Below are 13965 nucleotides of genomic sequence, written 5' to 3'. Positions count from 1 at the left end.
AGACCAGGTACTGATTACCGCTGTCAATAAGGAACTTCAGGAAGGGAGCAAGGTGACATGAGAAACTGCAGATTTCTAGTGCTTACACATATCTAAATGTGTGATCTAACTCATTAACATAGTAATGAAATGCATTCATTCATTTACCTAGAAATTCCTACCTGCTTTCCAAAATAAAACTAAAAAAGCATCAGCTATTTTCAGCTGAGGTTCCAGCTGTTTGAAGAGTCTTTAAATAATCACCCCAAAATATTCCCATATGTTCCAGCTGACTGTGTCATCTCATGTGTCATTCACGGAGAATCCAGGCTTTAAAAAAATGGAATTTTAACAGCAGTGTCCCAAAGCTGCCCTTCCCCTTCTTTCTGGCTTTTACCAGGGATCTCTCTGCACTGAAAGCTGAACCCAACAACATGCACAGCACAGACTGTTAAAATACAAGTCAAAAATATTATTTAAGGCACAAACACCCCACAGAAAAGGCAGTGCAATAAATTTTGTCAAGCACCAAAATGTTCTTGGATAAATAAATGTTGAGTGACCTACCAGAGGAACCCAGTATGTGTAAAGTGCTCCAAGCCTCATCTCAACCACGAACTGAGAGCAGGCCAAGAGCAAGAAATAAAGGTTGAAGAAGTATTTGAACTGGTTAAACAACACCTAAAAAAAAAAAAAAGAAGAAGACAAAAAGAGGAGGGAGGATGTTATGCACGTTGAAGTAACCACCAGAAGCATTTCTGCATGCATTCCTAGTGACTAAATGCTGACTTGGGGCAGATTTAAAGCAGTCCTGGACGCTCAGGACGCTTCTGTGTCTGGTCTGCTGCTGCCCTGGGGCAGTCTTGGCATGAACTCTACCAAACACAGCCCCATCATTTTCTCCAGCCCCACATTCTGCACTTATCTACTGTGAAACCACTGGAAAATGGGGATAGCACTGGGGTGGGATGACGAAAATGAACTGTAGTGCTGCTTACCCCAGGGAGGAAGGTGAAGAAGTTGTACTTCTGGTTGTTGATGACATTGCGGGGGTACCTCTGCTCCCTCTTCTCGGGGTGGCCGAGCCAGACAGTGCGAGGCCTGGGCTCCCTCCTGCCACAGCACCTCAGGCACTCGCAGCACCTGCAGGGGACATCCACCCACCGTGAGCTCATTCCACACAGCCCTGCACTGCCTGAACAGCCCCAGCTGCCAACAGGACCCCCAGGCTGGCACTGAGCCCACCGGGAGCTCTGCTCACAACGGGAGCTCTGCTCACAGCTCAAACCAGGAGCTCCGGGAGCTCTGCTCACTCCAGGAGCTCTGCTCACTCCAGGAGCTCTGCTCACTCCAGGAGCTCTGCTCACAGCTCAAACCAGGAGCTCCGGGAGCTCTGCTCAATCCAGGAGCTCTGCTCAATCCAGGAGCTCTGCTCACAGCTCAAACCAGGAGATCCGGGAGCTCTGCTCACACCAGGAGCTCTCTGCTCACACCAGGAGCTCTGCTCACACCAGGAGCTCTGCTCACAGCTCAAACCAGGAGCTCCGGGAGCTCTGCTCACTCCAGGAGCTCTGCTCACAGCTCAAACCAGGAGCTCCGGGAGCTCTGTTCAATCCAGGAGCTCTGCTCACTCCAGGAGCTCTGCTCACTCCAGGAGCTCTGCTCACACCAGGAGCTCTGCTCAATCCAGGAGCTCTGCTCACTCCAGGAGCTCTGCTCACTCCAGGAGCTCTGCTCACTCCAGGAGCTCTGCTCACTCCAGGAGCTCTGCTCACAACGAGAGCTCTGCTCACAGCTCAAACCAGGAGATCCGGGAGCTCTGCTCACTCCAGGAGCTCTGCTCAATCCAGGAGCTCTGCTCACAGCTCAAACCAGGAGATCCGGGAGCTCTGCTCACTCCAGGAGCTCTGCTCACTCCAGGAGCTCTGCTCACTCCAGGAGCTCTGCTCAATCCAGGAGCTCTGCTCACAACAGGAGCTCTGCTCACAACGGGAGCTCTGCTCACACCGGGAGCTCTGCTCACTCCAGGAGCTCTGCTCACAGCTCAAACCAGGAGCTCCGGGAGCTCTGCTCACACCAGGAGCTCCGGGAGCTCTGCTCAATCCAGGAGCTCTGCTCAATCCAGGAGCTCTGCTCAATCCAGGAGCTCTGCTCACAACGGGAGCTCTGCTCAATCCAGGAGCTCTGCTCAATCCAGGAGCTCTGCTCACTCCAGGAGCTCTGCTCTCACCAATGCAGTGAAGGAAACCCTGCCCTGCCCCACTTCACCAATCCTTACTCCAGGCACAGACTCAAATCCAGGTCAAGCCCTTCAGGGAAGATGCACAGAGGTACCAGCCATCCTTCCTGCCCCTTGAAAAGGCCTCTCTGTTCAAAATCACCCCTCCCTGAGCCAAAAAAGGGCAATTTTCTGCTGCCACTGCTGCTTTCTGGAAGCCAGCCTCTCCCCAGGGCCCTTGCTCCTGGAGGAGCAGACCTGCTGACATTTGGCAGATTGATCACCAAAAGCTCTTACAGATCATCCTTCCAGAATGTACCACAAAGGTCTGTTCTTGATTCAAGTGTTCTGCCCCAAAATTTCAGTTCAATGGACAGCTGACAAGGAAACATCTACTGAAGGAGGTGCATAAAGCACCCTGGAAGTCCCTGCCTTGCAGAGATACACACAGTGCACTGAGCAGAGCCCACAGCTCACCACAATGAAGGTGCTCACCTACAAAGAACTCAACTTTTCATGTTTCAAGCACTGCTGGCTGCAAATACAAAGAAGTTTTACCAGTTAGGTCAGTTCCCTGAGTACAGAAGGGGACTAAAACTCAACTTTGCTTCCAGAAATAAGGAGGTGTCACCACATGATGCAGTGCTCCCTGAGCGGGCACAGGCAAGAAGAATTCTCACAGTTTTGGAACTACACAGCAAGCCCTTCTGCTCAATCAAATTATTTGGACACGATTCTCTTTCATGAAGAGCCTCAGACAAGCCCTGGAAAGGTGGATTTTCTCTCTGGCAAGCCTCAGGGCACAGATGCCCCCGAGCACAGGAAAGGGTTTTTCTCCTGAAAGGAGCCTGGAGAGAGCAGAGCTCTGCTCAGCACCCCCAGCAGTGCTGCAGCAACAGGGAACACAGGAATCCCAGCTCTGGATGCTGCTCCTCCAGCTCCAGGCTGAGCCAAACCCTCCCCTCCAACACCTAAACCCAATTTCTGCACTGGAATAATGGAGCTGGTTTCATCTTCAGGCATCTATAAACCACTTCTGATTTCCTGCAGCACCACGACTGCCATGCCTGCTTCCCTCTGCATAGAAACATCCCCTGTACTCTGCATTTGGAATTTTTCTAAGGGAATTTCCTTCTTCACTCCCTAGCTAGTGCCATACAACCATAATTAATAGAAATACCCTAAATAGAACCACTTCAAAAATTCATGCTTGCCCCTGAAACTCTCAATTTTTGTTACCTCTACAAACTATTTTTGCTTGTTAAAAAAAACTAACTAGCAGATTCCTTTGCCCCCCACATTTATGTAAAAAATCCACACTGAAAGGCAGTTCGGTACCAAGACCAGACAAATAGCAAAATTGTGTTAAACACTCAAATTCAGAAGCTCTACTACAGAAGTGTATTTTATCAGCTGGATACCTTTCAGCTACAGTTTTGTGTTTGCAGGTGAAGACCTAAGACAAATAGCCACTTGCATCCCAAATATATTTGAATAAGAAGTACTGGAAATTGTACTATTTGGATTCCAACAGAATATAGATATGCTCTACAGGGAAAAAAGAAAAAGGGAGAAAAATGTGGTTTTCCTTCTTTCACAAAGGAGAAAAGGCTCCAAAAAGAAGCTTTACCCAAGGGAGCAAATCTGGTGTCCACACAGCCTATTTCATCACAATGTGCTTTCCAGTTAGGAAAAATCAGTCAGTCCTTGCAATCAGCCATCTGAAACCATTTACCTTTGTTTATTTTTGAGGCTGGGCCTCTCACAGGGATTGTACTCAACAGCAAAAATAGCCCCACACCTATATCATAATATTTACAATAGGGTGACCCCTTGTAGCATTTCCACCACAAGCACACTTGCTGCTGTAAGAATGGTGATTTACAAATGCTGTGCTGCTACAGGGTTTGAGAAACAACCCCAAAATAATGCAGCTCCAAGAATAAGCAAGAAAGGGCACGGGAGAATCTGCTGAGTAAAAATAACAGGTTTGTGAAATCCCTGCTTGGCTGGAGTCAGTTTTTGCAACCTCCTGAATTACAGGGAAAGCAAACTGAAAATTAAACAAACTAATTAAGCAAACAAAAGCAAAACTTCCTGCCTAGCAACTTTTGAAGGCAAATATCAGGAGCATCAGTGCCCAAGTAGAGAATATCCAGAATTTCTGCTGGGAGTCTCCTCCACAGGCATACAGCAGGAAGTTTCTGTCAAGTATTTAAGTTAAAAATTCCCAAAGAACAGAATACTACAAGCAGCAGTGGGAGGTTCCAGCACCTGAACTGGGGAGGTTCCTCAGCACTCGGGAATGCCAAAACATCCCAGCCCAGGGCTGCAGCCTCAGCCAGGAGCTCCTGTGCCAGGGGCTGGAAATCCTGACAGCAAACCCTGACTTTTATCCCACAGCATTTCAGGGTTTTTGTTCTGAAAGCAGCTGGTATTTAACCCTCACCACCCCGTGGCTCTCCCTCCTGTGCTCTGCACCCAAACCTGAACAGCAGCAATGTTATCCCACAGTCATTGCTCCAGTGCCAGCCCATGAACTGCTGAAATAAGTTAAAAGTTTGGGTAAGAACAGATTATAATTTCTCAAGCACAGAGCCATGTGCTCATTCTTCCAACCAGATGTTTATCCCTCCTCCCAAAGGTAGCCAATTGACTTAATTTTATAATTTTTAAACTTTTCAGTGATGCCTTAAACTTCACTGGGAAAGAATCAATAAGATCATTAGTTCTCCTTTCCCTTTCTCCTCTGGAAAAGAAATAATCTTAATGTAAAAAAGAAAAATCTATTCATATGGGCACCAGAAACAAAGTTCTCTGGCACATACAAACATGTTTTCAGATTAGCTTTGGTGCCCATTAAATAAAAAGTCCTTTTAACTGGAGCTGTCAACTTTTTCCAGTTACTTTATTTGCTCCTTCCTGCAAGAATTTTGCAGGCATTGTAGCTCTGTGATCTGCTTTTTCTCTGGCTACCACCCCTATTTTTAAGCTTAGAGAGGCAGATAATGAGGGAAGGAGCTGCTTCGTTACTACAAAATTGTCTGCTCAGGGGCAGTGGCACAGGAGGAAGTTTTTGGCAGAGAATTATTTGCATTAGTAGGAATAATAAACCATTTTCCATCATGAAAACTAAAGGCTGCATCCTGGAAAGGGAAAGATTGTCTATAAAAACAGCTGAGAGTTTACATTACTGCTGAGAAACGCTGATAAAATTAATGTGCACTTTCCAAGAATAGGAATCACAACGTTACAGAAATGTCAACAGTTTTCTGTAAAAGTTTGGGAACACGTTCCTAAACATTTCTCCTTTTCCATTTTGCAGCTGAAGGACTGAGGAACAATCCTGCAATAACCCCTGAAGTAGAGAAAACTAGCAAGTGAAGGTAAGTAATGGACTTTAAAAGTTACCACCTTACAGAAAGACCATGAAAATACACCAACACATCTTACATGGGGCAGCTAATACAGCACTGAGCAATTCACATTTTAAATCATAACTCGGCAAAAATAACAACTGGAAGCAAACTCACAAATCCTCAAATACAGTCACAGCCACTGAAAAGAATCTCTCAGGATGCAAAGTGTACCTGAAACTCAGGCCTGTAAGTGAGGCTGCCCTTCATCTGCAGAGGGATCCAAGCGAGCAGGAGGAACAGGAGAACAGCTCTGCGCTTCACCTGGGATTATATTTGCTTCCAAAACCACGTTCCTGGTGGTGATGTAAGAGGCAGTAACACAGCAGAGTGACTGCCAGTTGCCAGGTGAACAGCCACTAGCAAGAAGCAGTTTTATTTATAAACGCAGTGCCTTTGCTGGAGAGGTATTTGAAGATGAAATGAAAAATACTCCCATGTAAAACAAACCCAACGGGGAAAAGGTGTCACATTTGTAGGTGTGCAAACCTACAGCCAAACGTGTTCTGAGGGAGCATTTGTCAAATTACTGCTGAAGTTCACTGCCATATTTAGTCATTTCCAAACTGAGCCCATTTCTCAGATTTTGTTCTGTGACCCTCAGGGGCTGTGCCTGGCACCTCTAACACACAAACCAACCCCCAGGTGACATTATTCCAAAAGCAGGGGACAAATTTTCCATGGCTAAAGAAAACCAGAGCCATGCACCACCACCTCACCCTTTTGTACACCTGCACATGAGACACTCCACGTGGAACATTCTGGAACATTCCCGCTGCAGGCAGCTGGGGTGGCTCGGGAATGGGCCAGGAGAGCTGCAATTCCTGCAATTCCTGCAATTCCCTGGCTCTGGGAAGGCAGCTCAGCCCCAGCCCTGCGTGCGCCAAGGCACACCCACACAGGCTCTGCCAGGGCAGGAGCTGCCATCCCTCTCTATTGACTCTGACATGGAATTTGCCATTTTAAACAGAGCCAGAGTACACAGGCAGCACAACGGCATCAGCAAGTGTTGCTGTAAAGCTCCTCCTTCCCTGCAGCTCTGCATCCAGGCCTCTTCCACGGCAGCAGCTGCACGAGCACAGCACTTTGCTGCTTTAAAAGGAGCCTCGCAGGACTGGGACTGACACCAGGAGCTATTTAGGGGAAAACTTGTGTCATGTGCTGAGCGGGGCACCCGGCAGCTCCTCCCTGCCAGGACTGGGTCCTGGAAGCTCAGGGGAAGCTCCCACCAGGGCTGCTGCAGCTCCTGCCAGCCTTCCCTCCTGGCTGGCACGGCCTCGCAGGGCTCCCTGTGTGTGCAAAGCCCTGGGATGAACAAACACGGCTGAGTTTGGCACGGGAGTTCAGAGCTCAGCCCCTGATGGCAGCAAGAAGAGCCCCGCTGAGGCTGTGCTCAGGAACAGATCCCACTCTCCCACTCGGTTCTTTAAGCTCGTGGCTTCTCTCCAACACAGTCCTGAGCTGTCTGAGCCATCACTCATCTCTGCAAGGCTCCTGAGCCAGCTCCTCCCCAGCTTCCTTTCAAAGCTTGCCAGGGGCTGAGGGGAATGACAGCCTTGCCGGATGGCACCTGCCCTACAGGTGAATCAGCCATTTCCCACTTTTATTTTAACAGAAACAAAGATTTCTATAGAGACATTCATGACCAGAAATCTGCTCCCCACTCCAGAAGGCCACACCAACAAAAATCCGTCTGAAAGCTCATCCCCACTGCTGGGGGACCCCCACAGTAGAAACCAGCTGGGGCTGTGCTGAAGTGAAGCCCATCAACACTTGCTCATCCTGGGCTCTCATGTGCATCGAGGAACATAAATTGGATGGCTTTAGTTTGAGTTTTTCCTCAGAGAGAACAGAAGAAAGGAGGCCTTCATTATGGCTTAGGATTCCCAGGACTCTGCTCTGGGTGCGACACCAGGGACCCCTCGACTTGCTGGATTTCTTCTATGGTCTGTAACACTGGCTTGGATTGGCTCAACCTTGATGCTTTTGCTATCCATCACTTGATTAAATACCAAGAGATCACACCACTAAAACAAGGGTTCATCCTCTATGACAAATCCCACCCCCAAACAATTACTGCACCAAACAGAAACCCCAAATCCAATTTATTTCAGCTGCTATTGAGTAAAACGCCTAGGCGAGCTTCCTTCCCGTGCTGCTGGAATTCTTTTGCTACCACTGGAAAGCCTCTCAGTGGCTGCTAATCAGGCAGGATCCACGGGCAGTGAACCATAGCTGGGGTTAGCTGGGGGCAGGTTCTGCTAGGCAGCACTAACCACATCGGAACACCCAGGAGGCTCTTGCTGGAGATTAGGGAACTCCAAGAAAAGAAACCACTCGAGCAGCTTGGAGAAATTTCCCAGGCCCTCACCTCTGCCTTCAATCACGCCAGCAAAGGCAAGGCCGTGGTGGCTGCACCCCGCGGCCCTTGCTGGGCGGTGTGTGTGCTGCAGCAGCCATCCCCGTGCCTGGGTCACACACACCGCCCTGCCCCGGCTGCCCTACAGCACCGCCCACAGCCCCACAACAAGGAACGAACCCAACCTGAACAAATGCACAACAATGCCGGTACAGGGCTCTGAACCCAAACTACCAACCAAAACCAGAAACAAGGCAAACGTGTACGTTTCCCCTTCTACAACAGTGAGGATTTCTTTCAATATTTTGGTTTGTTTTGCTGACATCACTCGCCACATTTAAGAAATTCTCCAGGGATGACTGAAATGCTGTGATAATTGACGGCCAGTGACTCGGATACCACGTACACCCTGCTGTGTGCAAGGTGTGTGCGATTTCATCATGGAAGACTATTGGGAAACCATTTTTCTTATTTAACTTCCTGCACGGGAATGCCGGTACGAACACATCCACGCGTCTCCTTTCGAGACGCGTCGCACAGCCGGCTCAGGGCAACATCGCCCGCAAGGACATTGTATTGCTGAGCTGCTACAGTTACCGGAGCCGGGCCTTTGTTACACCCGGCGCCGCCGGTCCTGCGCTCCTCCCGGCGCCGCCGGGGGATTCTCCAGCACGGCGGGGATGAGCGAGGACAAGCAGGACCGAGCCGGACCGAGCCGGGCCGGGCGGCGGTGACACATCGGCGGTGACAATCGGCGGTGGTGACACGGCCCCCGGCCGGCCCGGCCCCTCCGGGCGCTGCTGCCCCGCCGTGCCCGCGGCTCCGGCGCTGAAGGCCGGGCCGGGCAGGGCCGCTCCCCGCCGGGGCTGGCCCCGCTCCCGCAGCCCGCCTGCATCCTGCCCTGCGCCGGGCGTGCCGCGGCAATGGCGTCAGGAGCAACCTGTCAGCGCCGCCTGCCTCCCCCTCATCCTCATCCTCATCCTCCTCCTCCTCCTCCCGCCGCCCCCGCCCCGCGCAGCCCGAGCCGGCCCCGCCGCCGCTCACCCGCCGCGGTGCTTGCTGTCCATGCGCTTCTTCTGCCGGACCGGCTGCAGCGGGATGTTGTCGGTCATGGCCGCGGCTGCGGGGCGGAGCGGAGCCAGGGATGCTCCGGCTGCCGGCAGCGCCCAGCCCGGCCGCCGCCGTCTGGCGGCACCGCCGAGGGGCCGGCCCGGCGCCGCCGGCTCCCAGCACGCAGGTGCCGCTGCCGCCCCGCCCGCCCGCTCCGCCCCCGCCGCTCCGGGCACCGGGCACCGGCACACCGGGCACACCGGGCACCGGGCACCGGCACACCGGGCACCGGCACACCGGACACCGCCGGCACCGGCACACCGGGCACACCGGGCACCGGGCACCGGCACACCGGGCACCGGCACACCGGGCACACCGGGCACCGGCACACCGGACACCGCCGGCACCGGCACACCGGGCACCGGCACACCGGCACACCGGGCACCGGGCACCGGGCACCGGGCACCGCCACACCGGGCACCGCCACACCGGACACCGCCGGCACCGGCACACCGGGCACCGGCACACCGGGCACCGACGGCACCGGCACCGCCAGCACCGCCACACCGGGCACGGCCGCTCCGAGCACCGCCAGCACCGGGCACCGCCGGCACCGGGCACCGCCACACCGGGCACCGGCACACCGGGCACCGGGCACCGCTGGCACCGGGCACCGCCAGCACCTGGCACCGCCGTACCGGGCACCGCCTCTCCGGGCACCGGGCACCGCCACACCGGGCGCGGCCGCTCCGGGCACGGCCGCACCGGCCGGCAGTGATGCTCCGCTGGCCCGGCCCGAGCGCCGGCGCCCGGCGGCTCCGCGGGGCCGGCTGGGGTCCGGTGGGGTCAGAGCAGCCGTGCCCCGATCTGCCCTCTCCGATCTGCCCCGATCTGCCCTGCCCTGCCCTGCCCTCCGCCCCGTGCTGCCCGTTCCGTGCCCCCGCTCGTTCCCCGTTCTCTCGCAGCTCGCTGGGCGCTCCTGCCCCGCCTGTTCCGCCTCCCGAGCTGCCCCAGCTCCGCTCCCGCCCGCGGCACGGGCTGGGATCGCGCTGCTGCCGCTGCTGCTCGCAGCCTGCCTGCTCCTGACCTTCACCCGCTCCTCCCAACGCCCGTTTCTGCATCCAGAGTCAGATGTCCTGGGCACTTTTAGGCACAAATTCCTCCAGCACTTCAGTTTCTGATTTCAAGCATCTCATTACACTATGGATTACAGCAGCACAAAACCTGCAACTGATGTTTTCCCTTACAGTTGAAGCAGAGTCATCCTGACATTTTGCAATGAGGGCATTTCAGCAAGACCATGGAGAGTTACACCAATTTCAGGCACCAGTCTGAGGTGGTTAGATAGGTATCTCCAATGCCATCCTAACTTGGGCTGTCTTGTTACAAAAACTGTTTGTAGGGTTGATTTTTAGGCTGTATTTCAATTAAGTGATACCATGTTTTAATTTATTATTTCCCAATCTACTGTTCTTACCCCCTTGTAGAGACAATTGAAGTAGAAACAGAAATCCTTTCTCCCACAAACAGTTTGGCTCACAAAACATATTTGTTTTATTTTTTCTCATATTCTACACCTGAATTTTTTTTATATTAAAGGGTATGATGCTAGAATTCACTGCAAATCATAATTTCATAAAAGGAGCAAGAAGAACCTAAACAGGACCTTGTCAGACTGTTGCCACAAACCCACTGCCCTAATGCTGTACAGGCTGGAATGCCAGTCTGAGCCTCCAGCCTCGATTAAAGCAAAATCTATCAAATGCCAGTTTTTATTTGCTTTGATGTGAAAGTGGCACTGGATTTGAAAACACCCCACATTCTTTTATGCCCTTGACACCTTTGTACTCAGACAGAACTTGCTCCTTTCCATGGAGCAGCTGAAGCTCCCCCACGTCACTCCTGCCCCTCTTCAACATCCCAGAAGGTGGGAGAAGGAAGCACTGGCTGCTGTCGGGTGGCTCAGCCCCAGAAATCCCAAAGGAGGAGCAAAGGGATGCCCTGCAGGCTCCCACAGCATCTGAGGAGCCAGACAAGCGCTCAGAGCCTCCTTTATGGGCGCTCTGTTCTGCTTTGTATTGAGACACTTCTGGTTTTCAGTTAGAAAATCACTCTGGAGGGTCTAGACCAGGCTGTAGCCCAATGGACTAAACCCTCTCCTTGTCATATTGCTGCCAAAACATTTGCTTTGCTGGAAGGATCCCTTGTGATCTCAGCAGCACTCACAGCAGGTACGAGCCCTCCTGGTTTCCAAGCCTTTGATTTTCAGTCTCCTACTGAGAAGGAATGCCCAAGGGAAAACCTCCAGCCTCAGTCAGAGAAGTTAGAATTGTTAAATCAAGTGAAATAAAACTGATTTTGGTTTTTTTCCCCTGATGCCAACAGCATGTTTTGATGCTCTATTTTTGCAAGCACAGAACTTGAGGCTCACAAAGGAGCCCTGCAAGCTCCAGAATGAATACTGCATCACTACTAATTAAAAGGAACTGAGATATTTTCCGTAATTTTAAATCATTATCTATATTATTTTGGTTTGGTTTTTTTTCCAGGACTTTTTCCCCCCCAGATGATCAAATTAACAACAGAGCAAGCAGTTTGATGTGATCCCAGCAAGTGATTTATCTTAGAACCAGAGCTGGGCCACTTGGCCCCTCTGAGGTTGTCCCGTCAGGAGAGTCCATCAGGGGCTGTCGCCGTTCTCACCTGTGCACCCCATAAATCCCATTTCAGCCCAGGAATGGTTTACTGGCAGGTCCAAGGCTGAGGCTCATTTTGCACACAAAGGCTGGGTGAAGGCAGCAGGCTGTGGACTGGGGTGATTTTCCCCCTTTTCCCTGAGCAGGCAGCACGAGCACACCCGCTTTGCCAGCAGGATTATGATGGTTTTTGGACTGAGTCTCCCACGGTTCAGGCTCCCATGGACCAGTGGGAGCTGATCCTGGCAAAGCCTATGGACACAGCTGGCTGCAGGTGCATCTTAACCACACAGAAATTCTGTGTCCATCAGTGTCTGCCACAGTGTCCCACTGGGTTTGGGAGCCTCTCCTGCCTCGTCCCTGGCCTTTCTCGGCTGCAGCTGCAGAGGACTGTCCCCTCCTGCCCTGCAGCCTTGCCTGCTGCTCTCTGCCCACCACACCAATTTCTCACCCACCTGTGAGGCCTTCAGGGCCCCACCGATCCCCAAATGCGCCCAGGTCTCTCAGCTCCACCGATCAAAGAACATGGAAATAAATTGGATTTTGGGGGCCTGCCCGTACTCCTTCAAGGAGCAAGTCCTGGTGCCATTTTCCCACTCAAACAATGGATGGGTGGTTCTGACAATGCATTTACAAACTGAACTCATTACCTGTTTAGCACAATATGCTATAAATTTTCTTCCATTATAGTTTGCTACTAAATAAATAATTGGTGGTTTTATGCATAGGACTATTTTTTTTTCCTGATGAATACAGAGGAAAGTCATAATAATTATATCCTGTTTGACTTCTTATAAGCTGAAAGATTAATTCAATTTTGGAACTATTTTTGGGTTTGTTTATATATTTACCCTAACCATAATATCAAAATATAGAGAATTCTGACATCTAAGGAGTTGCCTCAGATTAAGGGTGTATGACTGGTTGAACAAAATGTTTATAATTCCACAAGCAGCCCGAGCTGTACCACTATTCTTTGTACCTGTTCTTATCTGATTCCATAAGTGCATGTTTCACAAACACCAGGGTGCACCCTCTTTGTCTGGAAGCACAGCCCGTTGCAGGTGGCATTTGCAGCTTTGTTCAGGGCTGGTTTGCAGCTGCCCCGTTTGTGAGCAAGGCAGGAAAAGGGATTTGGTTGCCAAGGGCAAACGGGCAGCACTCAGCTCCTACACTGGGATCATTCCCCGTGCTCTGACTCACTCCCAGTGACAGCAAAGGGTTGGTTTGGGGCTGTGAAACATTACAGGCCTGGGCTGTGGTATACAACTCCCCAAAATCACAGCCTGGGCTGTGGCATTCAGTCCCCAAAATCACAGCCTGGGCTGTGGCATTTAACACCCCAAAATCACAGCCTGGGCTGTGGCATTCAGTCCCCAAAATCACAGCCTGGGCTGTGGCATTCAGCACCCCAAAATCAGAGCCTGGGCTGTGGCATTCAGTCCCCAAAATCAGAGCCTGGGCTGTGGCATTCAGTCCCCAAAATCAGAGCCAACCTGCCAAAGCCAAAGCTGCCCTTTCCCAGCCCAGCTCTGACACTGCTGGGATGGAGCACTGAGAGCCAGGTGATGCCTCAAGTTTTAGCTCTCATATTTTCCAGATTCTGGACTGCACTGGTGTAACTCTGAACTCCATGTAAAGCAGTTCTCCTCACAGCTCAGCACACAGAACAATCCTTTTCCAGCCCAGAACCAGCTCAGGCACACAGAACAATCCTCCTCCAGCCCAGAACCAGCTCAGGCACACTGAACAATCCTTTTCCAGCCCAGAACCAGCCCAGGCACACAGAACAATCCTTCTCCAGCCCAGAACCAGCTCAGGCACACAGAACAATCCTTTTCCAGCCCAGAACCAAGGACACCGCTGCAGCTCCAGCTCCAAAAAGTGCAAACAGCAGGGAACTGAGGGGAGCAAACTGGGAGGATGGGACTGCTTAACCTGGAGCTGGCATTGGGCAATGAACCCCAATGTGGAAACGGACCAAAACTTATAAAAGTGTGAAACTCGTGCCTCCCCATCCATCTTGGGTGTAGCCTTGTCCTGCCCAGTGCATCCTTTGCAGGCCTTTTGATAAATCCCTATTTTACTCTTTAACCCTGGCCAGCCCCTGCTGCAGGCAGCCTCTCCACCATCCCAGGGCAGGAAACACAAGGCGAGCTGGGCCATCGGCAGGGTGGGATGGCTGCAGCAGTGCCCTCAGCCTCCACGGCATGCATTCATCTTGGAAATTTATCTCTGAGAGGGCTG

The 13965-nt window shown here is 51.9% G+C and overlaps 1 protein-coding gene across 3 annotated transcripts in view; it reads right to left on the bottom strand.

The window, feature by feature from the left end:
- The window catches only part of ATP9A (ATPase phospholipid transporting 9A), a 53375-nt gene extending 44181 nt beyond the window's left edge, over positions 1-9194 (bottom strand). For 2 of the 3 annotated variants that reach the window (XM_021534034.4, XM_021534035.4), the window contains exons 1-3: positions 9017-9194; positions 978-1122; positions 547-660 (exon numbers count right to left, since the gene is read on the bottom strand). In XM_021534034.4, coding sequence (XP_021389709.1) covers positions 547-660; positions 978-1122; positions 9017-9084 — 327 coding nt within the window. In that variant the 5' untranslated portion in view covers positions 9085-9194. Of the gene's footprint in view, positions 1-546; positions 661-977; positions 1123-5787; positions 6793-9016 lie in introns of those variants that run through there. The other variant, XM_085558313.1, reaches the window with a different exon arrangement.
- Positions 9195-13965: the final 4771 nt, after the last annotated feature.

The sequence above is a fragment of the Lonchura striata genome, chromosome 20 (assembly GCF_050655825.1).
Source record: "Lonchura striata isolate lonStrDom1 chromosome 20, ASM5065582v1, whole genome shotgun sequence".
NCBI classification, from domain to species: Eukaryota; Metazoa; Chordata; class Aves; order Passeriformes; family Estrildidae; genus Lonchura; species Lonchura striata.
This window is presented reverse-complemented; position numbering and strand designations above follow the sequence as displayed.